Here is a 25107-nt window from a genome sequence, read left to right as displayed (position 1 = left end):
ACCCTACCCTGAGGTCACTTCCTAAAGAAAGGGGAGGTCAAGGCGCTCCTGAAGCTGACAGGGGGGCCAAAGTTTGCTAATCCAGTGCTTTGATAATCCAGGCCGCCTTTGATGGTGTCTTTGAAAATACGGATTCTCCTGTTCCCCATGCAGACCTAGGGCATCAACCAAACGGGGTGGAGCCTGGATTTAGATTTTTACAGGCATTCCAGATCATTCTGATGCACAGGCTTGGGGAACAACAGTCTCTACTGAATCCCCGACACCAGATTCTCCAGCTGAACCCCCCCAGAAACAGGGCGCTCAGGGCTTTACGACATCACCCCTTCCACGCCAGCTTGGATGTGGACATCCTGGGCTGAATTCTGCCTCCCCATGACCTCCATGCCCTGCCACCAATGGGAACCTGCTGGTTCTCTTGCCCCGCAAAAGACAGCTTTGTGGAGGTTTCTGGTAGAATGGTGGAGGTTCCCTTCTGGTTTACTTTACAAAATCTGACCTCCCGGACCTCCAAGTGGGACCGCAGCTTGCCAAGGAAGGTGGCTGGAATCACAGCTGAAACCCTCCAGGTAGTCTGTCCGGCTCAGCCAGCCCAGAGGAAGAGATTTCCCTTGTAGGGGAATTGGGTGGGGGGGCTGTCACAGATACCCCTCTACCCCCATTCCTCGTCTTGTCTGGGGCATCCCCTTCTCGCCAGAGGCTTTAGGCTTCTGGCTTGTTTGCTTGTCTCTTGCAGAACTAGCTGGAAGGAAGGTCCTCGAATGCAGAGGCCACGGAGCTGGGCAAAGAACAAATGGTCAGGGTGTCCAGCCATGCCCACAGCTGTTTGCTGGATCCCTATTGTGTGCTAGGTTTTGTGGTGGAGACATGGGCCACCAGGATAACCTGGTCCTGGCTTTAGGGGGAGATGGCAGTACCCAGAAAGTTAGAATTCAGAGCCAAAACTGCTACTGTGGAAGGGGGTGTGGCCACCCAGACTGGAGGGTCCGGAAGGTTTCTCAGAGGAAGTGGCCTCTGGGCTGAGACGAGACAGATGAGTGGGGGGTTGGCTAAGAGAAGGAGGGAGGCTGAGCATGTTCCTGGGGAGGGAAGGGCAAGCGCACTGGCGCAAGGGAACCGAATGAATGCACGGGGACTGGGGGAGGAGCCCTGGCCCCGCTGAGGAACTGCGTTTCTGCCTGCCTCTCTCCGTCTCTCCGGAGCGCCAGCCTGGCCCCCGGCTCGCCCACTGTCGCCGCCCGGCCCCTGGGCCACCACCGTGCGCACCTGGCCGGACCGCGGGCCGGACGGACTGCGCGCGTTCCGGGGGCGGCCTGGCTCGCGCTGCTCCCCGGTCCCGGGCCCGGGCAGCAGGAATTAAGCAGGCCGCCGAGCCCGAGCGCGTCCTTATCTCGGGGAGACAGTTGTTGGGAATCACTTTGACTGAGTGGTTTTGTCTCCCCGCATTTTCCACTGTCAGGCGGCCTCGGGCCATGGATCAAAGGCGCGGCGGCGGCAGCGGCGGCAGAGCGCAGGGAGGGGAGGGCGGGCGCGCGGATCCGGCCGATCCCTCGCCGACCGCCCCCCCCCCCCCGCCCCGTCCCCCTCTCCCAGCCAGGAACCGCGCCCAGCCCCCGCCCGAAGCCTCACCCCTTCCCACCCAGGGTCGTGAGCCTGCGAGGTCCGTCGGAGAGGGGAGGTTGGGAAAGGAGAAATGGGGGGTGGGGGGAGCGGGGGCTGGAGACACAGCGGAATGAGCGAGGGAGTGGAGGAGAACCAGAGATTAGGGGAAAGAGAAGGGAGAGCGGGACTGGGTTTGTGGAGAGAAGGGAGGAGCGAAGAAAGGGGTCTAAGAGCAGTCTGGATGGAGGTCCGGTGAGGGATGGGGGCAGGGAGGGCTGGGGAGCTGGAGCCAGGCGTGGGGGAGGCGGAGAAACAGAGGGAAGTGTCCAGGAGAGACTCAGGTTCGTTTCCCATCAGCTGGGACCAAGAGAAAGTTCTGGGCTGAAGATTGGGGTTGGGACGTGGAGGCAAGACTGGCTGGAGACCGAAAGGGGGGGGCATGACTGTCTGGGCTGGGACTGCGGGGGCGGGGGGGGGGGGGGGGGGGGGGGGGGGGAGTCTGTCATCCTAAAGAAAGTGCTGTCCTTCATCACTCACAAGGAAACAGGTGCTGAGTGCAAGTGACTGAGCGAGGCCGCACAGGAATGGGGATGGCGCTCAGGCTTGACCTCCCAAAGTCGCCAGCAGTGCCTGGGAGACACGGGTCTGGATCTCAGATGCTCCCAGGAGCCCCAGGGGAGGATGTTCTCTGCCTGTTTCCTCTCCATCAGCCGTTATCCTACAGCCGAACTCCCCGGGATGGCTCAGAACACCTGTCCCCACTCCCAAAAGTGTTGGAGAAAAGTTCACAGCTGGGGAGAGGGCCAGGAGAGAGGAGGGGCTGCTGGGGAGGGTCCACAGGGAGGGGGACCCTGGGGCTGAGGTTGGGGCAGGGCAGATGCCTAGACAAGGAGGCAGGAAGGAGCAGGGGAACTTCAGGGCACCGGGGGAACATTATTTCTGCAACAGGATGTCTGGGGCCTGGCCCTGCCCCAACTCACTGTGTGGCCTTGGAGCCCCATCTGCAAATAGCTACCCCGAAGTGTGCCAGATGCCAACACACTTTGCAGATCTCAATGTGCTCATTCCTCGGACCACTCTATTAGATGGGAACAACCGCTAGCCCCAACTGACGGCAGGGGAAACTGAGGCAGAGCAGACTCTCCTTGGAATCACGCAGGTAGGAAGTGACAGTGCTAGAGACTGGGACCAGGTGCAGGGACCCCAGAGCCCACGTTTTGATACCCCTGCTCTCTTTCCTCTTAGGGCACTGGGAATAACGACAATGAAAACTCACCAGCAAGTGGGAAACAGACCGTTCTCATGACATGTGCCAGGTGAGAGCATGGTCTCTGGGGCCGGACGGGCAGGGTTCAAGTCCCCGGCTTGCCACTTGTTAGTGATTTGGCTCAGGCAAATGATTTAAACTGCTTGGTTTCTCTGTACCCCCCCCCCATTTAGGAGGCCCTCCCCCTCCAAAGGAGATGGTGCAAAAAGATTAAATGAGCTGATCCCACGTGAGGGGCTTCGCACAGCGTCTGGCCTATGTTAGTGCTCTGGAAAAGGAACAGTTCTTTTTACCTACTATTGTCTAGTAATACAAGCACTTTCAATGCAGCGGTAAAATGTGACAAATGCACAGGGAAAGCACAACTAACCCACCATGAGGGGGTGAGCAAAGGTCCTGGAAGTTGGCCAAGCCTTAAGGAATAAGCGGGAGCAGTTTCGAGATGACAGGGTAGGGGAGGAGGAGTCCCAGTAGAGAGAGACACAGCAGAGAGACGCAGGAGGAGTCCCGGCGGGCACAACATCCTAGGGGCAGGGGACGGTGTGACTCTTTGGAGACCCTCCCTCCCAGGACCCGCTGCGTGTTCTAGCTGGGGAACTGCCCCGCCTCCCAGGTCCAGTCACTGGCCATCCTGGCGGCCTCGTTCCCGCTGGGGACCCCAGGGACTGGCCTGGAGCCACTCGGCGCATCTGCCTGCTGTATTAATTGCTAATCTCCCTCATTTTCTTCCCCTCTATCTGCTGGGACTGTCTCATTCCAAGTCCCCGTGCTAATCACAAAGAAGGACAAATCCTCTATCTGCATTCTTTCCCACCCAACCGGGCAGCTCTGGGAGGCTAAAGCAAAGGCCTGCTGGGAAGGCCCAGGCTGGGGCCCCACGGGGGTGAGGAGGGGGTCCAGGACACAGAGGAGGGCCAGCCCCTGCCCACTGATCTAGGGGCTGTGACTCATGGGCTCGTACAAAGAACCCACAGAAATCGCAGACTCTGAGCGGGAAGGTTCCTAATTAGCAGCCGGACCATCTCTTGCATTGCACAGATGGGGAAACGGAGGCCCAGAGGGGAAGCATCTACCAAAGGTTGCACAGTGGGCGAGAAGCAGAGCTGGCAGGGAGCTCAGATCTCCTGAATTTCCAGTTGAAAACTGGCCACGCCAGACCTCTGGTCCCAGAAAAGAAATGGCCCAAGAGAAGGAGGAATAAGGCTCATTCGGTTTCTAATCAGAGCAGGGAGAAGCAGAGAGGAGGAAACTGTCACTTATTAATCTCTTACTATATGCCCAGGATGGTACTAGGTGTTTCTCATGAACATTCCCAAGGCCTTATTATTGCTCATAATCCTGCAGGGTGAGCAGTATCGGCCTCATCTAATAGCGGAGGAAACCGAGGCTTGGAGAGCTCATGTAACTTGCCTGTGGTCACAAAGCAAGGAAGCAGGAAGCTGGTGTCGGAACCCTGGGCTGTACGATCATTCCACCTGCCCATGACGCATCTGCACTAGACTCGGGTTTCGTACTTGCCCTGTGATTTGCTGTTGTCTTGCCAGCACCAGCCTCCTACCCCTTCCGTAAATATTGTCTCCCCTGAAATACACTTGGTTAGAGAGAGACAGCCATGTCGTTTCTTTTTTGAGCCTCCCTAGAAGCTGCCCTAGAAGCTGTGTTAGTAACAGGAGCTAGGGAAATGAACTTGAAGGGAATCGTAAGTAATGACATTCAAGTACAAACTAAATGATCAGCGGCCTCAAAAACCTTTTGGGAACAGAGCAGAGCATGTGATCAGGTTTCAGAGGCTTAGGGGCTCACCAGTGGTAGTTGGAGACCTACTATGTACCAGACGCTGGGGTCTGTGCAGTGCCAAAATGAATTATCAGCCACTGGGTGCTAAGGCCTCCCTCACTAAAGAGCACGTCCCTGCCATCCAGGCTCCCCTTCTCCCCTTGCTTGAGCACCCAGTCTCACTCTGCCTGTCATAAGCTCACACCCCTAGCTTCTCAAGGTGCACGGTCCAGATTGCTGCACCTGTTTTGGTGGTAGGCGAAAAAAACGGCCCAGAGCAGCCCCGACGGAGGGCAGCCCTTGACCTACATCTCTTTTCCAGACTCAGAGACGTGGACTCCAGATGCTGTCTTTCCAGAATCCCACCCAGTCCTCTAAGGAAGGAGAAAGGGCCAGGGGTGACCCTCCTACTCCTCCCTCGATGATAAAAAGACCCTAAAGTCACCCAGAAGCAATAAACCAGGCCCCCCCCAGTTCCTGGCATTTCCTGCACATAGGCATGACCTGACTTCCTCAACCGCAGTCTGGAAAGTTCCTGATCCCAGCCAGTCTCGCCTCCCCAGCCCCCCTCCACCCAGGAAAAAGGGGTGAGAAAGGCAGAGAAATAAACAGGGCTCTGTTTTCACAGGAGATGAGGCTCTGTCCTGGCCTCTCCCTGTGGGCTGGAGCTGAGCCTTTGATTGACGGGAGCAGGTGGTTTTGTTTGGCGAGGAGCTGCCGGGCAGGGGCGGCAGCGGTGGGGGATAACTCAGCTTTTCCCACTGAGGTGGGTTAACTGTGGACAAAGGCAAAGCTGGTTGTGAGAGCAGGATCTTGGCAGGGTTTGTCCCTCTAGGGACTGGCTGGGCTCAAGGATGCCCCGGGCCCCACGGCCGATTCTATGAGCCCCGGGACTCACCCCTGCCCTAGGGCTGGCCTAGCTAGGAGTCAAGGGGAAAGGACACTTGGGGTGCGGGGTCACCTGATGAGCTGAGCTGATACTACCCACCGCCCCCGCCTGGCGCTTCGATCAGGGCTCGGAAGAGAGGCTGGCAGATGTGGATGTGGCAGAGGGCTGTCCGGGAGCTGGACTAGCCCCGGGTACGAAGAAAGCCAGCAGGGGAGGGCCAATGCTGCTCAATGGCATTTGGCTTTAAGGCTAGGAAACTCTGGCCACAGACTGTAGCCCTTCCCACCAGCTGACCCCTGACCCCGTTACTGTTGGTCACCATGAGAAATGGGTATGTGGGCTGGGTGGGGTGACTCAGCTCCTCTGTAATCCCGGGGAAAACCACTCAGCGTCAGAGCCATGTCCTTCCAGCCTGAGCCAGTCACTCTTTCCGTCCTTGCTCATCCTTTCCAGGGACCTGAGGCGGGCCAGCGGAGAGAGCCTTTCCCCGTGTTTTCTGCAGAAGAGGGCGCTTCCTGCGCCCAGCACCCTCTCTTCCCAGGACTGGGGTCAGGGGGACATACTACCCTGTCCTGGACTGGAAAGCGAATCAGGCATTTTCCAACTAATGGAAGGGAGGGTAGGAGAGCGAGGGGGGAAGGGAAGGAGGAAAGAGATAGAAGGGAGTAAGCAGAGTTGGAGGCCAAGATACAGATGCGGAGGCAGGGGTGAGGATGCAGGGAACGAGAGACGATTTAGAATTTAGTAAGCACCTTCTATGTACCAGGCATTTTACTCACATTCTCCCTTTATCCTCATGGCACCCCCTGAAAGGTAGGGATTATCACTCCCATTCTCAGGCGGAAAAAAATGAAGACCAGAGAGGTTAAGCAAGTTGCCTTAGGGCCACACAGCAACTCACTAAATGGCTGAATCAGAACTCCACCCCAGAGCTGCTTGATGGCAAGGGGCCGAGCAGTGTCTTGCCCCTCTCTTCCTCCTACTGGGTGGTGGGGGGAGGGCCTGTAGGAGAGATCCCCGGGGAGAAGGCAAACCTGGGAGAGATCTTGAGAAGACACGGGGAAGGAAGCTGGAGGCAGAAGAGGCGCCCAGAAGGGAGGAGAAGGAAGGGCTGGACGCCTCACTCGGCTGGGGGCTGGGGTTAAAGCCCCGTGTTCCTACAACCCACTAAGCTGGAGAAATGAATTTTGATCCCTCCAAAACCCAACCTTGGAAAATGTGAGAAAGAAGGGTCTCCTTTCAGGGGAGCAGGAAATCCTCCACACCTCCTCCCGATGCCCTGGTAATGCCAGGATGTCCCCAATCTGCTTTGAGGAATGGAGAGATTAAGAATAATAAAAAAATTGCAATAAAATACGTGTGAAGGAGGGGGTAATTGTGGACAAACGCAGCATTCAAATTCATTTTTCAGCTCTTTTACACACCATTTCAATCTTATTTTCTGCTTGTTAATGAGATCTTGTTGCCTGGGCTAGGCAAAACCTTCCAATATCGGGACGTAATTGCACATAATTTTCTCTCCTACCAGTGATTTGCATCAGTTTTTTAAAAATTCTGGGCTATTTAACACCCCACTATCCCCCTCCCGTCTTCCTGCCTACAAATCTCCCACTCCCTCCTCCTTCCTCATCCCTGGTCCAGCAAGACTCATTTTAAATGCTTATTATAAACGTAGTGTCGCCAATAAAGAGAAGAAAAAAAAAAAAACACAAGGAGGAAGTGATAGGAGAAAGAGGCACAGGGAGTTTCCAGAGCCCACCGCATGAGGGGCACAGCTCAGTTCCCCAGAGCCAGCGGTCATATTCCGCTGAGGGTCACCGCAAGGCACAGTGCGTGGTCCTGGCTCTGCCACTCAGAGGCTCTGTGGCCTTCAGCAAGTTGCTGAACCTCTGTGAACCTGTTTCTCCAGGCGGAGGTTTTCTGCAGAGTTTCAGTGACTTCCTAGAGCCAGAGTGCTTCCGTGGGATCTGGCTCTCTATAGGTATACGGCTCCCCTGGGGCCCTCGCAGAATGCCAGAAGGGGCATCTGTTATGGTGAGGCATTTGGATACCCCTTTCATAAAGAAATTAAAATAAAGCCTTGAGCTTTTAGGAGGAAGGGAAAGCTTAGCATTTGTGGATTCGGACTCTGAACCTGACCATGCCCCGTGGGTGCCAACGTCAGCTTCACCAGATGGGGTGCAGGACGCACCTGGGGGAGGGCAGCAGATAGAACAGCTAGCCCGGTGGGCTCTGGAAGCAGACCCTTCCCATCCCAGCGCTGCCACTTTCCAGAACCTACCACAGAGCCTGGCACATGGTAGGTGCATGGATGGATTTGGATGGATGGATGGCCCCAGACAAGTTGGTTTTCTCATCTATAATCTGAAAGTCACAAGATGTGGCCAAGACTCTGTTAGGGAAAGTGGTTATAGAGTTTATCTCTGTCCCAGCCGGCCCATCAGGAGCGTCTACTCCACGTTAGCTGTCGCCGTAATTATTCTGGGCAAAAGAGGGGAAGGAAAGGAGAACATCAAGGAGCTGAAAAGGACAAAAAGACTTGCTGTTCGGGGATCGTGGCTATATGAGAACCGTACACTTAGAGTCCGTTTCGGGAGTTCAGTGTAGGAAAAGGTAAATATGTAAATCCCTTGTACAGGTTCCTTCCCCTTAAGCTCCAGAGTGGAGCAAAGGACACGATGAATGTGGAGCGAGATGAGCGGAGGTGGCCAGGAAGAAACACCCCCGTTCTGGGAGGCAGCGGCAGGAGCCCTTGGCTGGGGGGTTGGGGTTCTGGGGGGCCTGGAGCAATTCTCACTCCCTGTCTGGGCCTCAGTTTCCACTTCCAACTCTGACAGAATCTGCATCTAAAAAGCCGGAGGGTTTGGGGAGCTCAAGCCAAGGATGCGCCATCCATAGATAAAACTCTACCCGTAGATGCCCTAGGGCAGCGGTAGAAGCCAGGTCTCTCCCAGAGAGCTCCCAATTTGAGGGGATCCTGAAGAAGCCCCCAGCACAAGCACAAGCCCCCACCCTGCCCGTAGCCTTCAGCAAAACGACAGGACTGCACTCTTGCCCTAAGCTGTCCCAGGCTGTTTTTTTTTTATCTAAGAGCCATTTCCAAGGACCTCAGCCTAGGGGATCTGCGAATCCTAGTTCCCTACATCTCGTGGGCAGTACACTGACCCTCGAACAACATGGGTTTGAATGTGTGGGGACACTTCATACGCTCTGCCCTGGACCCCGCCTCTCACATAACAAACAGTTACGGGGTGCCTCGTCTGTGCCAGGCGCTGTTCTAGATGCTGTTTCAATGACTACAGCACAGCCCCGCTGCACATGTATTTTCTCTTCCTTATGCTTTTCTTCTTATGATTTTCTTTCTTTCTTTCTCTTTTAAGATTTTATTTATGTATTTGACAGAGAGAGAGATCACAAGTAGACAGAGAGGCAGGCAGAGGGGAAGGGGGAAACAGGTTTCCTACTGAGCAGAGAGCCGGATGCCGGGCTTGATCCCAGGCGTGATCCTGAGATCATGACCTGAGCAGAAGGCACAGGCTTAACCCACTGAGCCATGCAGGTGCCCCTCTTATGGTTGTCTTATGACAACATCTCTAGCTCACTTTCTCGTAAGAATGCAGTATAAAAGAAATAGAACCTACAAAACAGGTATCCGTGCCCTATTTACCTTCTCACTAAGTCTTCAGGGCAATGACAGGCTATTAGTAAAGTTTTGGGGGAGTCAAAACTTGGACATGGATTTTCAGATCTGTGGGGGTGGGCACCTCTCATCCCCACATCGTTCAAGGGTCAACTGCTTTGGTTTTCCTTGTACATCTTCAGAAAGACCCCATGTGCAAAACTGGGGACGTCTGCGTGCTGAGCACCGAGTCCCTGATCTTCTAAAGCTGGGCTTTGGGGTGGGGTTACGAGGGAACCAAGCCTCACTGGTGTCTGAAGTTCTCAGAAAGCCTCTGCCCATGTGAGTCAACTCTGTCCCTTGGCCCCTAACCTGAGGTCCTGGCCTCAGTCTTCTCATCCAGGACATGGGTTGAATGAGGTTTCCCCTCCATCTCCACTGAGCAGAATGGGAGAGGATTTCTTCTGCCAGTCTCCATAAAGGAGGGTAAGCATTTATATTTCTGAGGTCACAGGGTGGTGTCAGTTCTGGTCTCAGGCTCCAGAGAGGAGAGCAGAATCCTGGTTTTGCTACCCAAGTAGTGAGGGTAGAGGAAACACTCAGAACAGGGTGCGGGCCACAGAGGCTTGCAAGTTTAGCTGCCCTTGCCACAGCGGTATTAGATACATTACGTGAACTTGCAGTTTTATTATGTATTGTCTGTCTGTCCTGTTAGACCGCCGGCTGCATGAGGGCGGTGGGGGGGGGGGTGTCTTCATCTCTGATGTGCACTGATTTATCCCCAGGGCCTAGAAGAGTGCCCGGCACATGGCAGGCACTCCGTAACTCTTTGTTCTCTGACACCCAGTGTGCAGGGTCCAAGGCAGAGCTGAATCAGTGGTTTTTCCATGGGATTCTGCTGGGCAGGTCTCTCCTTGGAGACTCTGAGGCCTGACAGCCCCTACTTCCCAGGTTGGGTCTGAGACAAAGACCCAGGTCGGGCCCCGGGAGGGGGGGGGGCTTCTCCAGGCAGCAGCGCACAGACCAGTGTGAGCAGCACATGCTCAGCAGAGCCCCAAGTTCATTTCCCAAAAGAATCACTTTGGGCTTTCGTAAGAACAAGGACTAAGGCTACCTGCGGTCTGAGAGGAGGAGAAGCCCCATCCCAGACGGAGCCCACCCCATCCCTCTGGCCCACATGAGCTCCGGACAACCACCCTGCTACTGGGGGGCGGAGGATGAGACCCAAGGAAGTAGATCTGTCCTGGTGGAGAGCGCCAGCCCGCACCCCTCCCGAGATGGCGCCCATGTGCCCGATCGTGCAGTTGGCCCGCTCAGAGGGAGGAGGGGCCGTCCCGGGACTCACAAATACCAGGAACTCTTGTAAAGACCCAGAAACATCCCCGGCTGCCCCCTTCCTCCGGAAGCAATTGAAGCTTAACCCCGGCCATTCACACGGGCAGAAGCACACACAGCCTGCCCTCCTGTCCCCACTCCGTGCAGCCCCCTCTCCCTGCCGGCAGCTGTTCACCTCCTGGTCCCCTCTGCCCCCGTCAGACCCTCCATCTGTCTTCACACCTTTGGTGGGAACCTCTGGGCAAGTCTCCAGAGTTGGCCCAATCCATCATGTCCTCAGAGCCTCTCTGCCTGAAGTGGGGAAGGGGGGAGCCTCCCAAGCAAGGGTCTCTGGGAGGAGAGGCGAGGGTCCAGCTCAGGCAGGGAGAAGGTCAGGCTACTGGCTGCTTACAGTAATGGCTGTTTTTTCCCCCTCCTTTTTCTCTTTTTATCCTCCTTCCCTGAGGCTTGTTTCTGGGCTCACACAGGTCCTGGGACATCCTTACTTTTTACCGCATCCCTGAGCCAAGCTCCAGAAGCCAGAGGCCTTTTATTTGCTTGTCCCTTCTCTGCCCTGTGACAAAACTGGGCTTTGGGGAGAAACCTCAGCCCATGCCGAGACAGTGGGTTGCGAGTCGGCAAGACGGTGCCCTAGACTCTGGGCTCTGCCCGGCCAACGGGTCCCTGGTCCCCATTCATGAAGTGAGAAGGCTGGCCCATATAATCTGATCTTCGGACTTCCGAGTGATGCTCCTGTGACCTGTCTCATACCGTGAGGCCAGGCCTGGACTGCATCCTCAGGTGTGGAGACCTCGGGTCTCCATGGCCACGGTCACCAAGCCAGCTCTTGGGTCCTGTCCTGTCCGTCTCTTGACTCTCTGGAAGGTTAGCTCAGCCAGTGTGTGCTCAGTACTGAAGCCATGGCCTTGAGCCTCAAAGACGCCAGCTACATTCCAGCAGGTAAACGTTCTGGTTTGCCGGCTGCATCATCCCCGCCCCATAATGGGCGCTCCAACAGGACGTGGTGCACCACCGTTAGGAGCTCTGCAAGGAGCTGGTCAAGTCCCCCAGGGCTCAGCTCTGCCCTGGACCTGGGCGACGTGCTTCATGCCTGTCCGCTCACAGCTTCCTCAACAGCCCTATGAGATGGATGCTAGTGTCATCCCCATATCATGGATGGGAAAAATCAGGACAGAGAGAGGTGAAGGAATCTCACCCACAAATAAACGATGACACGAAAATGCAGTCAGCTGTCAACCACACTCGATAACAGAGGCAAACAGGGATGAACCCAAACCAGGCAGAAAATGAACATTCTTGCAAAGGTCTTAGACCAAGGGTTGGCAATGGGTTTTCTCTAAGGGCCAGAGAGCAAACACTCTTTGCTTTGTGGGCCGGGTGGTCTGTTTCGAAATTTCTCAGCTGTGGTGTTATAGCCCCAAAGCAGCCATAAATACGTAAATAAATGGACATGGCTATGTGCCAATAAAACTTTATTGACAAAAACAAGAAACTAGATGGATATGGCCAGGGGGCTGGAGCTGACCTTCCCTTTGGTCCCCTTTTTTCTTCATGTAACAGATTTCTCACGCTAATTGAATCATCTTGGCGATGGGGGGTTGGCAAGAGGACTAATGTTTTTTGGTCCCTATTTGGTGTCAGGCTGGGTGCTAAGGCTTTGGCCAGTTAGACGCTAAGTTCAGAAAACACCCTTCTTAGGAGGTCAGCAACACCTGGTTTGATCACTCTTTAGTTCTATGGGGGACCAACCGAGGCTCAGCAATGCTAACTTCCCAATGCCCTGAGCAGTGGAGATGGGATTTAACCCCCTGCAAGACTCCAGCTTTCCTACCCGAAGCACAACAGTTCAGAAAAGCTCGCGCCAGGTGTGTCCCCATAGACACGAGGGAGGCGACTCAGAAGGCAGGAGGAAGGGTGAAACCAACCTTGGATTTAATTCTTTCCTCTGTGGGTATTTGAGAGCCTGCTGTAGCCCCAGAAAAGAACTCTCAAGGTCACATGTATCACCACATCCTGCCCCCCAGACCCACTGGTCACTGCCATCAGCCTCAGCCCTGTCTTTCTGACTTGATCTAAGGGCAGTCCCATGACTTCTGACAGCAGGAGTAGGCACTGAAGGACTTTGCCAGCAACCCATTGGACTTGAGAGAATGAGCTCCAAGACCCCATAGGGACCCCATGGGAGACCCCATGAGGTTCCCAGTCTAGAACTCTAGAACCTTAGCTGTGTTTCTCACTACCGATCGGATGCTGCCTCTCACTCACAGGTCACTCCTGGGGAAAGGCAAGAGATGGAGCCCAGGACGGCATCCAGAACCTGGTTCTAGAACAAAGTGCGAAGCACAGTCAGCATCCCATAGGAAACGGTACAACCCACACAATGTGTGAAAATACCCGACTTTTATGGACCGAGCAGCCATGAGGTGGGTGGAGGGCCAGTTTCAAAAGCTCTGGGGGACTGTCAAGCCAGGAGCACATCTATAATGTGGTCTCTGTGTGCTGCTGGTGGCCAGAGCCCTTTCTCCGCAGCCGCCTGCTGGGTCACCAGGACCTGCGGCTTGAAGAACATGAACCCAGGGCGAAGGATCCCAGAACACTGCCCCGTGAAGGTGGAAGGAGCATCTCCACTTCCCACTGTAGCTCTCTCCAAGGTACCCAAGAGTCTGCCATTTCCCGGGCACCAGTCTGGTGAGGCCACCTACCTGGGGAGACAGGCCGTTGCTGACGGGGTTCATGTGGTTGGAGGACGCCGCCGGGTTCATGAAGCTGTCCGAGTAGCTGGAGAAGCTGTGGCGGGCTCCGTAGGCAGAGCTGGTGTCGGCGGCTGCGGCGGCCGCGGCCAGTCCCCCCTGGTGCATGGTGGACGGAGGGAGCGGCTGCGGCCGGTGCACGGTGCTGCCCCCATCTGTGGAGAGACCCAGAAGACGGCCTGAGCGAGGGGCCCCAGCCCAGGGATGGTGGGAGTCCCAGCACAGGGAAAGAAGCACCTGCTTGGAAAACAAGCCAGAAGCCTCCTCCTCCCAGTGTCCACCCAGCAGAGGGAGGGGACCACCTACTCTCACTACTCAGGATGGGGCAAGCTGGCTTCTGGGCTGGGCACGAGGGACTAGCCGAGTCTGGACAGACAGCTAAGCAACGTTCCACGTAAACTCCAAGGCAACTGTGAGCCAGCCATGTTGCTCAGTGTTTGGCACACAGTAGGTGCTCAATAAGTGTCCTCTGGACTCAGAGTCACGCCTTGTTGGGAATTCTGTTAATCTACCCAGACCTGTCCCGATAGCATTTGTGGGGACCAACCACTTGCCTGGCGCCTTTACAAGCACTGGCTAAGGGTTTGAAGCAAGAATACTGTTCCCATTTTACAGATGAAGAAACCAAGGCTTGGGAGGGTCGGGGCACTTGTGCAAGGTGATAAGGCTAGTGAGTGGTGGGCCCAGGGTTTGAGCTGCTGTTTCCGTTCCTGGCTGTAGGGTTGCTGTTTTGCTTTGCCAGGGTTCCTCCACGCAGCCTTCCAGAGGACGGGACAATCCTCCATTTTTCATCAAGAATCATAGGGAAGGTCCCCTGTCTCCTGGGCTTCCAGAATTCCAGACTGCTAGCCCTTTAAGAGGGAGCCATAGGGACATCAAGTAGTAGGACTGCTAATGTGTGCTGGGAGGGGAAGAGAGTTGGTGGGCTGGGGCAGAATGGAAGGAAGGTCTCGGAGGGAGGGTAGCCTTGTATGTCACTTCTATGTTTTAATATGACTGCAGGAGAGGCACATGACTTTACAGTGTGAGAAGCTCGGTGCTAAAAGTGTATGGGAAGGCTATGTTGTGCCCTCACCTGAATGCTCTGTGGTCTGTGGGCAGAACCAAGAAGTTTAAGGCCAAGACCTTTGTGTGTGTGTGTGTGTGTGTGTGTGTGTGTGTGTGTGTGGTAATAGTCTATCCATATGCAAATAGACAAATGGTCATTTAAAAAAAAATAGCCCTGGGGCAGCTGGGTGGCTCAGTTGGTTGAGCATCTGAGTTGGGTTCAGGTCATGATCTTAGGGTCCTCCACTCATGCTCACTCGCTCTCTCTCTCTCTCTCACGTAAATAAATAAAACCTTTAAAACTTAGCCCTTATGATTCCTTTTTGGTTAAGGAAGGGAGGAACGTGGGGGTGGGGGTGAAAAGGTGTGGTTGGAGTACCCTGACAAGCTTGCACACTCACCTTGAGAGATGGTGGTAGTGGGGTAGGTGGAGTCCGGCAGCTGGTAGGGGGGCAGCGTGGGCATGCCGGTGGGCGGGAAGCCCCCGGGCAGAAGGTGGTTGAACGCTGCCAGCTGGTTGGCTCCTGCCTGCTTACGCCAGCGGGCGCGGCGGTTACTGAACCAGACCTGGGGGGGTGGAGAGCGGAGAGTGGAGAGCCCTCAGCCCGCCTCCGAGTGGAGAGCTGAGCCACAGCTAGAACCGGTCGCCGAGCCATCACCCTCTGTCCAACCAGGATCCTCCTCTGTGGAGGATCCCCTCCTCTGTGGAGGTCCCCAGCCTCCTGCAGCTCGGGATAGCGGGCAGAGGCCTCCTGTGGGTGTGATCCCAGCCTGTCCTCACCACCAGCGAGGGGAATATCATTGTTATCCCCATTTTACAGATGAGCAAACAGTGATGCAGAGACAGCAGGGGACTCGTCCACGTGATAGGGTGAGCAGGATGCGTAGCCAGGTCCGGGAGGACTCTGGGTGCAGTGTTCCTTCCACTGTAGCGGCTCCTGTCCTAAAGGACATCCGTGGGGGACCACCCTCATTCTAACACATGCTGCCCCCCACCTGGCCAGAGCCACTGGCCAGAGACAGATGCAAGAACCAGTCCTTTGTTCAGAGCCAAGTGGCTTGGCTTTGCTAAATTCTGTTTACCCAGCACAGGCCCCCTCGATCTGGAAAACCCACCTTACACAGACACAGGCATTCATTAGGCATCCGTGGAAAAATAACCTAACACATTTGAGGCTTCCTCTGCTCCAAGCCCTGGGCTGATGCTTCACGTCTGTCCATACAGAGACCCATGAGATACATCCCTTTAGACCCATTTCATGGAAGGGGAAACTGAGGCTCACAGAGGTCAAATACTTTGCCCAAGGCCACACAGTTGGCTGTAACGAAGCTGAGGTTCAAACTTAAATCAGTCTGACTTTCTAAACTCCCCTGTCTGGATTTGCAATGAGTTCTGGGCCCAAAAAGGGGAATGAGTGTGGGACCCAAGGGTTGCTTCGGGGGGTGGGAGGTTCTTTTCCACCCATGGGCTTTTCACATGCTGTTCCCTCTAACCGAGACCCTCTTCCCGCTGGCAACTCCTCCACCAGCAGGCTCGGTGGCAACGCCTCCTCCTCTCTGATTCCCTAATCACCGCATCTGAGGCAAGTTCAGGCAGGTCCTGCCTCCTCGCCAGAGGCCCCCAGCTTCCTCATGAGCTCCCCACCACACACGCACTTAGTCTACATATTTGTTTCTGGGCTATGCTTCTCTTTGTCTCCCTCTCCGGTTCTAGTCCCATGGGCAGAGGCCACACCCTCCTTGCTCAAGGATTAGGGCTCCATAGGTGCTCACGGAATACTTGTTGAATGAACGAACGAACAAAGGAATGAACAAGGCTATAGAGACATGCTCTGGTGTGTCTTTGCCAGGGCTGGTGCCGTAAGTCTCAGTTGGGAGCCAACCGCTGCACCCAATGAAGACCTTGACCTGTCCTGGCATAGGATCACTTAAGATCCCCTCCCCCAACCGGTAGACCATGTCCATGGACACGGGGGGCGGGGTGGTGAAGGCAGTCTCAGTTGGATGGTGGGGAGCAGAGTGCTTCTGTGCCCCTGGTGTCTTTCGTTTTCTGGATCCTTCTGGAGGAGAGGAGCTCTGCTTAATTTTCCGAGACAGATGAACAGAAAAGCTGCCTCTGACGCGTTGAAGACGCGCAGAGAAAGGAGAGGAGGTGGTCAGATCAGAAGTGAAAAATGGGCTTTGGGTCAAAATTAAGGTCCCGGCTTCTTCCCAATCCCCAGGGGGCTCCTGGTGGGATGGATGCCAACTGTTGGACCGAGGAGCTTCTGAACCCATGAAAAGGGGGCAGTGTCTCCTCACTCCCTGCTTCTGGGAGAGGGGGAGGGGCTCATGTTGTTTTCATTCTGTGTTTCCCAAGGGGTGTGCCTCCTAGCACCCCATGCGGGAGGAATATCCCAGACAGCAGACCTTAAAGAGCCCTGAACCGCTCTGCTTGTCCTCTAGGCCATCTGGGTGTCGGGGAGACAAGGTTTGGGCTTGGTGCTGATGGGGCCTCAGTGCCTGGCTAACACCTGCTGAGCTTCCTTTTTAGCACACAGAGAGGAGCCCCAGCCTGTGCTGTTCTCCTGCGGGACATCCACCGTGTTTTTCGGCCTTCCCTCGTGTTTCCAGAGGCCTTCCTTATGTAACAGTGGTAGATGCTTTCACTTGAAAATATATCGATTTTATTTTAGAACTGAATTACAATCCGCGTAACCTGTATTATGTGGCAGCAGTCTCGAAGCTGGTCTGAGAATGACTTAGCTGTGGGACCTGCTGCGCCCGTGTGGCACGCTGCCGCTGTCCCTTAGCTGGGGGTCACCCCTTCCTCGAAGGAAGAATACTGAAGGAGGTTGGAAACGTCCCCCCCCCCCATCCTTCCTGGTCTTTTCCTTCTCGCTCCTTCCTTCTCATCTCAAACCCTCGCTGGGACTCCGCTCTGTGCCAAGCCAGATGCCAAAGATGGAGAACAGAACAGGACAGTCCTAGCCTTCCTTCAAGCTGCCCTCTGCTTGGGCACGTGACAGACAAGGCAAAGAATGCCTATTTCCAGGGCAGTAAGCTCAGGGGACATACAGGTGCTGGGAGGAGGTGTGAGGATGCGCTTCCAACTTCACCTCTCAGAATCTGGGAGGACTTCCTGGAGGAGATGACACGCCCTTTGCTGTCAATTCTCTCACCTCTTCTTCCTCTATTGTTCTGTTTTCCCTGGAATGCCTCCTTCCTGGCAGGCACCTCCCTCCTCACAAAGTATAACAGGATGATTAAGAGCAGGGACTCTAGAGCCCGACAGCCTCGGCTCGATTCCTACCTCTAACTCCTAGCTAGGATGGGCAAATTCCCTTAACCCTCTGTGCCTTTGCTTCTTTGTACCTAACACTGGCAATCCCCTCCGGTGCTTCTGGACCTCCAATGAGTTCACACTGGCCAAGTGCTTAGAACAACATGTGCAACTCTCATCCTTCTAGAAAAGCCTCTGATGGCTAAGCTGGGGGAGCTCTTAGCCAGCAACCGCGGCAAGTGGCCCATTCACAGGAGGGGAGCGGAGGCTTCGGGAGGGACAGGGGTAGCCCCAGCACCCACCCAGAATCCCCGATCAGCGCTGCATTCTTTGAGAGCAGAGGCCGAGTTTTGGTAACCATTTTTGATCCTTCTATCAATACCTTGCCCTGGGAGCAGGACGCTGCGGGAAGCAGCTTTTACGGAGCTGAATATTCCATTTGGTCCTTCTCTGGATGGAGCACAGAAGAAAAGAACGGGACAGGCGGACTTGGGTTCAAGTCCCAGCACTGGTGCTTCGTAACTGTGTCTTTAGGACATTTCTGTCCTCCACTAAAGCTCAGGTTTCTCACCTGGAAAGGGAGTGACTGACCGTACCGACCTTCTAGGATTACAGGGAGGATGCTAAGGATAACATAGGTGGAACACATCGTCCCTAGCACAGAAGAAGGGCGCGATAAACACGATCTACTCTTAGGGAAAGATGCAGTCACCGTAGTTCATCAGCGAGTTCTTCTAGTGCTTCTAAAATGGGATTCCATTCAGGGTGGCTCTGTTTCTGGAGGAAATACGCAGGCTCAGAGATCCCTGCACTTGGGACAAAGTGGATTTGTTTACCTCCAAGGAAGATGCGCGGTTGGCCCCCAGCTGTTTAAAAATGAAGATTCTTCCAGAGGAAGTTACTGGTCCCCAGGCATGTGTCCTCCTGCCTGACCCCCTTCCCCACACTTCCTGGTGGCTTGCTGCCTGCCGGCGAGACAGGGGTGTCTCCCCCAGACATCACAGATGCCAAGTGACACCTGCAGGCTTCAAAAGCCCGCTGGAGCAGAGCCCAAGGGAGGGAACGTATCTGGGTTACTAGAACCCCGCCTGACATGTGTTCCTGTTTCCTTGTTTCCTGGGCTACAGCTCCGTGACAGCAGAGATTTCTGTCTGCTGGGTCCCCGGCGCCTAGACCAGCGACCTGCATGGGAAAGGTGCTCCGTTAAGTGAGCGCCAGAGGAAGGCACCGGGAGTTCCCATGGTGGCCAGGATCAGAACCATCAAGAACAGGTGCAGCTTAATGAGACTGTACCCCGCCTGCGGCGCTTCTGTGTGCCAGCCACTTCTTAACATTGAGTGTGTGTTTTTCTCATGTGGGAACACTGAACCCTCAGAGTAAGGGGGGCTATTAATGTCACCTCCACTTAACTAAGGCCAGAGGGATGTCCAGGTGGAGCTGGACCTCACACCTCGGCATCTGGCTCTGAGCCTGCTCTGACCGGCTCTACCCTCCCACCACCTCACTGGGGCCACTGAGATGACATGTCTCAGGACTGCAAAATCCCAGAACCACAGACTCTTAGAAACAGAGACCCGAGACCCCAACACCATAGGCTCGGCGCAGTGCTCAGAAGGCTTTGAGCTCCCTGCCCGACTACCCACAGCAGGAGCACTCTCACCAGCTTTTCTGATCCACTGGACATTGTACTTTGGCTTGAATGCTTCTAGTAATGGAGATCTCATCACCTCACCAGGCAGCTCTGATTGTCAGTAAATAAGGATCCTAGAACTTTAAGGAGCGTTGGTGATCATTCAGATCCTTGCCTTTATTTACAGATGGGAAATGAAGTCTCAGGAAGGGAAACTGATCGGTTGAAGGTGATTCAGCTGATTAGAGTCAGAGACCAATGCAAACCCAGGCCTGTGGCTCCCAGTCCCACCATCAGCGGCCTCTTAGCTGCCTCTTCCAAATCTCTCCTCCAGGCCAAATGTTCTATCAATATTCCTGTCCTGGTTTTTCGGGAGTCAACCTTTGTTTGTCCTTTTAAAACCCAACATATATGGACCTCTGCCCTGCTGGGATTAAGCTAAGTTCTCAGGCTAAAATTGGGAAGACTCACTGCCTTGGGGGAGCCCAAAGGATGGCAGAGGGGTCAGCATGAGCAAGAAGTCTGCCTTGGCTCCCTCGTTATGCATTTGCCTGGGCTCTGCCTGCTCCCCCTATTCCCAGCCCCCCTCCGTCCTTGGACCTTGAGTGACACCTGTTTCTGGGTCCCCTGGGCCAATAAAAGCACGGCCCTGACAGCCAGGAAATTTTACAAGGCACAGTCAGGCTTCAAGGTGGTGGGAAGCAGCCGCAGCCGCCAGACGTGGGAATGAGAAAGCACCCAGGAATGTGCCCAGGAGAACAGCTGCAGGAGGATCAGAGCCGGGGGAGGGAGGCCCGGAGCCCAGGGCAGGCTCAGATATCAGCCTGCAGAGCAGGGGTGGGAATGAGACGAGCTGGCTGCTGCTGCCTGCTCCCTTCCCCTGGGGGTCTTCCTCAAAGGCAGCCACGGACCCGCTACTCCAGGAGTGGGGGTGGGGAGGGTGGAGAGAAGTACACTGGCTCCATACCAGCTTGCTTCTAGAACTTTCCCTACTGCTTTCAAATCCTAGGCTCTGAGTCAACCTCTTCCTTCCCCATGGAAAAAACTTGGGCTCTGGATTCCTTCGGGACTGAGTTCCGGGGGCCCAGCTCTGTGCCCCTGGGCATGCCTCTTCTCCAAGCCTCTTTCCGCCCCTGTGGCTTGCCCGGAGGTGCCAAGCCTGACAAGGTGGTCTTAGGTTCCACCAGGTCATGTGTGAGAAGGCTCAAAGTGGGTGCCCAGCAAAGGCTGCTTGCGCTCGGCTGGGAGTCCCTAGTGAACAGTTTGGGGGGCCCTCCTACAGACCCGTCTCCCTCGCTCGCTGAGAAGACGGGCCAGGAATGGGTCCCCTCAGGAGATGCTCAATGGAACCCTCTGTCTTCCTCCCTGACCTGGGGACAGGAGACTGCTCCCTCCCCCACTGCTGGCCAGGTGGCAGGTGAGGGCCAGGCTGAGCCCAGGCAGGCTCGGCTCCTTCTCCACCTCCCCCGCCCCCAGCCCCCCTGATGAGGAACCACACTCATGGGCATGGAGGGAGTGTTCAAGGTCTGCCCATCCTCCCTCTGATGCTTCTAACCCACCAGGAACGTGTCTGCTCCGTGTGCTTCCATGCTGCCTGTAATGGGAAGCTCTTCACCAGTCTTAAGAAGCTAGGCCGCTCACCAATTTCCCTTCTAGTCACTTCCTTCCCTTATCAGAGACCTGGAGCCGTTTATGCATCCTGAGCCCTCTCTTCTGGCCCTTCCCTGGAGGCCTGAACACAATCCAGCAGGCCTCGCTGCACGTCCTGGCTCCCCCAGGGCTGCCCACCCTGTGCTCAGTGAGTCAAGCAGCACTTACTGCCCGTTTACTCCGCATTACGTGCCTCGTCTACACAGTCCCTGGACCACCCGCTGGAGAGCCCTCTGGGGGTCCACTCAACCCTGGGACACCGGCCACCTCCACCTTCTCCGTTCCGCCAGCTTCAGTATGCCCGCAGGGCAAACACCCACGGCCCCGTCTCACCTGCACACGTGCCTCCGTCAGCTTGGTCCTCTGAGCCAGCTCCTCGCGGGTGTAGATGTCCGGGTAGTGGGTCCTCTCGAAGGCCTTCTCCAGCTCCTCCAGCTGCTCAGCCGTGAACGTGGTCCGACTGCGGCGCTGCTTGCGTTTCAGAGGGAGGTCGGGTTCTGACTCCACGTCCGAGCCCTCGTCCAGCCGGTTCCCTGCAGCAGAAGGAGCGGGCCGAGTGAGACGGAGGGGCGCTTTGTGCCTGCCTATCCACCCACTGCCGCGCTGACCGCCAGATCGCTCCTGAGCTCAGGAAGCGTGTTTCCCACAGCACTGCTCACCAGAGCGATGGGGGGACGCAAACTCCATGCCCAGCCTCAGGGCACTGGCTACATACTTTGTGGCATGACTGGTCTTGCTTTTAAATCCCCTATAGTTGGGTACTTGGGTTAGTTCCACTGACACGGAAGGATGGCCACGACATAGGACTCAGAGTAGTTCCATGATGAAATACATTTGCTGAAATTTCCTACAACTATATTCTTCAAGATGAGAGAATTTTGCTGTGCATGAACTGTATCTCCATATACCTAACTTGAAGAAAAAGGCAGGGTAGGGGCACCTGGGTGGCTCAACTGGTTAAGCCTCTGCTTTTGGCTCAGGTCATGATCTCAGGGTCCTGGGATGGAGCCCCGTTTTGGCCTCTCTGCTCAGCGGGAAGCCTGCTTCTCCCTCTCTCTCTGCCTGCCTCTCTGACTACTTATGATTTCTCTCTGTCAAATAAATAAATAAAATCTTAAGAAACAAAACAAAACAAAACAAAAAAAACCCTAGGGCTAAGAGGAAGGCCAGAAGAAGGGGAGAGAGGGAGACAGAAAGCACATGCATGTGCTCAGGGCTGGCAGCCCAGAAGCTTAGATTCCAGACCTGATTCCACCCCTAAATCCCCAGAACCATGACCCCAAGAGGGTTACCTTCCCTCCTTGGGCCTCAGTTTCCCTGCTTATAATATGAAGGGTTTGGACTTTGAATTCTACACAAAAGCCCTTCCTGGGGTGTTTCAGGATCTGTGCTTCCAGGCTGGAAAAGGAGACCTTACCTGACAACCTTGGTTGTGGTCATGGCCCCTACCTGATAGCCCCCTGTGGGTCTGGGTGTGGGTGAAGGTCATTGCTTCCTGTGCAGAGAGAGCCCAGGAGTCTGGAGTCAGCTTACTTCTTAGTCCTAGATGGGGCTATCAGACCAGGTCCAGACCAATGAGGTTGCAGGAATGGCTTGATCAAGCTCCTTGGCATCAGAGCTGAAGACACCCTGGGGACTGAACTGGCTTCCCGACCCCACTGATCCTGTGCCTCTTATCCATCTCAGTCCAGCAGAGGGAATGCTAGCAAGGAATAGCCTAACTGGGGCTCTGGAGCTGTACCCTCTGTGGCTTCCAGGTGAACGTGGGGAGCACATAGTAGGGCCAGGAGAAGACCAAGGAAGGGAGAGGGAAAGAGGAAGCAGGCTGTCAGAGATTATCTTCCTCCCATTCCTGCTTTCTCTCTCTTTCCTCTTTGCCTTCAGTGTCTCTCCCCTTCCCCTCCTATCTCCATCTCTGGAATTCCTGGAAGTACTTGTGTGTTCTGTCATTCATTTGTTCACCAGAGCATCAACAGAGCACCTGCTAGGTGGTGCCCCCCACCCCGGGCTGGGTACACTGTGCTTATAGCGCTTAGTCTGAGTCAATCATGTGATCACACTGTACAGATGGGAGAAACTGAGTCACAAAATCTCTCAGGAAGTGTCCACGCCTGTTTCCACTCCTGTTCTTGTTCAACTCCTTTAACTGTCTGTTATACAGATAGGTCTAGACCTCTCCCACAAGGGACAACCTCTTCCTCCCTCCCCTGAACACCTAATACAGCTTCTTAGATGTTAGGAGATGGGACAGGCATTCTAGGTCATGGTAAGAGTATTTGCCAAGGCCTGGCCTGGCCAATGGCACGATGGGCAACCTTGTCATAGGGCTGCATCCAGAGCTCGGATGTCCTCCAGGCTTGAGTAATGCCCCTCTGCCCCATGTCTCCTTCCTTCCCTCCTCCTGTCTTGGTCATTGGACAGTCATCCCTGCTTTTTCTTGGCCACTGCCAGGCTGTCCCTGATTGTGATGCCACAGGACAAAGGAGACAAAAGCAAGGAGCTCTCCCTTCATCATTGCCTACACCGTCCCCAAAGGCAGAGACCTGGGGTCAGATCCAACCCCCTCCTCTCCCCATTCCCGGCTCTCCAGCTTCCCATCATTGAAAGGAGGCCAAGCCGGCACAGCTGGCATCCTGGGCCACCTTCCCCAGCACATCTGGGGCTCAGAGCCAAAGACAACTTTTCCCAAGGATTCGATCCTGAAATTCACTGCATCACCCTTTAGGGGCACGGGAGGGGGTCCCGTGGGCAGTGTGGACACAAAACACATACACTGAACAGAGGATTTTGGGGTGGGCCGTGGGGGAGCAGCCTTCTGGCCGGCAGCAGTTCCTGCCCTCCGCCCCAAACAGCTGTGAGATGGAAAGCTCCCAGAGGGACAGAGCTCATGCGGGTGTGGGGAGAGCCCCCAAGACAGAGGGAGAAGGCGAGGGACCCGCTCTCTGGGTTCCTGGATCCTATCTCTGCTCAGGGATGTGGGGAGTCTAACCCAGCACAAGGATAAAACAGCCCCTCCTCCCAACCTTATGGGAGAGCCTGTGTCTTAGGAAGTTCCCAGTCCGATGGAGGAGGTATCAGCCCCCCCCCCCCCATTTTGGGAATTTCCCAGTCTGATAGAGGAAATGTGGCTTCCATAAGAATTGGGGCCAGGACAGGCACAGAACACAAGACCGCTGCCGGACTTTGGAGAGTCTCTGAGAATGAAATGGATGAGGGACAGGAAGGGTGACGGGAGCTGTTGGGTTTGTCAAAGCTTAAAAGTGGGCAAGAATGAGGTCTGCTCAGGGCCGAGCCCAGCCCAAGGCTAGGCTGCTGGAAGTGGAGAGAAAATCACCGGGGACCATCCCTTCCAGGGTCTACCTCAGCCACTGTCCCTCCGCCCGAGCCTGCTCAAAGCCACTGATTCTAGAAGCTTCTGCGATACCAGGGAGGTCCCACCACGTGCACAGATGAGCCCATCACTCCACCCGCTTCCCTGGCCAGCTCTCGGCATCCTTAAAGGACCAAGCCAGACCTCCTGCCTTTAATCGTGAGCTCCCTCTGTTTGAAACGCCTCACCCCCTCCACGGGGCTTCCTCTGGCTCATGCAGCAGAACTCAGCTCATGGGGGGCCTCCCCCAGCAAGGCTTCCTGAGCGCATCCACGTTGGTCTCTGGGGCCCTTCATGGGCTCTCAAGGCTCATCAGGGGACCCCGAACCTGCCTGTTTCTGGGTCTCTCGGTCCCATCAGACTGGGACATCCCCAAATGGAGCAGACATTGTGCCTAGCATACAGAGGGTGCTCAGTAAAAGCCTTCTTAGATGAATAGGGCTTGGCAGAACAAATACAAAGTGCCTTCTGAACTTGGACACACGGCAACAGTCATCACCCAATATGTACACGCCGCACCCTACAGTTTACAAGGTCTGTCCCTGTTCTGCCGCAGTCTCTCCCAATAACCCTAGAGGACCGAGCAGGTACTATTAGTCCCATTTTACAGATGATCAGTGTAGTCCTGGGGTGGTGGAGCTGGGAAGAAAACCCAGGACTCAGGAGTCCCAGCCCAGTAGAAGTCCCCTTTGCCATGGAGTACTCCCAGGTGGTGGAAAGTTCCATTTCTGAGCTGGGGGGTGGGGGGGGGGGTGGGGGGGGGAGGGGGGGGGGGAACCCAGGTGGCTTATTCTCCATCCCCATGCCCAAACTTCTCCTGCTCTCTCTCTGGCCAGAGGAAGACACTTGAAAGGAGATGAAACTCTACCAGCTTCTCAGAGGGCAGGAAGCTGCGGATCCCAGTCCTCCT

General features: G+C 55.4%; 1 protein-coding gene across 2 annotated transcripts in view; it reads right to left on the bottom strand.

Annotated features, from left to right (window-relative positions):
* The window catches only part of PAX7 (paired box 7), a 94446-nt gene that overhangs the window by 23118 nt on the left and 46221 nt on the right, over window positions 1-25107 (bottom strand). For both annotated transcript variants that reach the window (XM_059376430.1, XM_059376431.1), the window contains exons 5-7: window positions 21161-21360; window positions 14687-14852; window positions 13191-13393 (exon numbers count right to left, since the gene is read on the bottom strand). In XM_059376430.1, the coding sequence (XP_059232413.1) occupies window positions 13191-13393; window positions 14687-14852; window positions 21161-21360 (569 nt within the window). The remainder of the gene's footprint in view (window positions 1-13190; window positions 13394-14686; window positions 14853-21160; window positions 21361-25107) is intronic.

The sequence above is a fragment of the Mustela nigripes genome, chromosome 14 (genome assembly GCF_022355385.1).
Source record: "Mustela nigripes isolate SB6536 chromosome 14, MUSNIG.SB6536, whole genome shotgun sequence".
Taxonomy (NCBI): domain Eukaryota; kingdom Metazoa; phylum Chordata; class Mammalia; order Carnivora; family Mustelidae; genus Mustela; species Mustela nigripes.
This window is presented reverse-complemented; position numbering and strand designations above follow the sequence as displayed.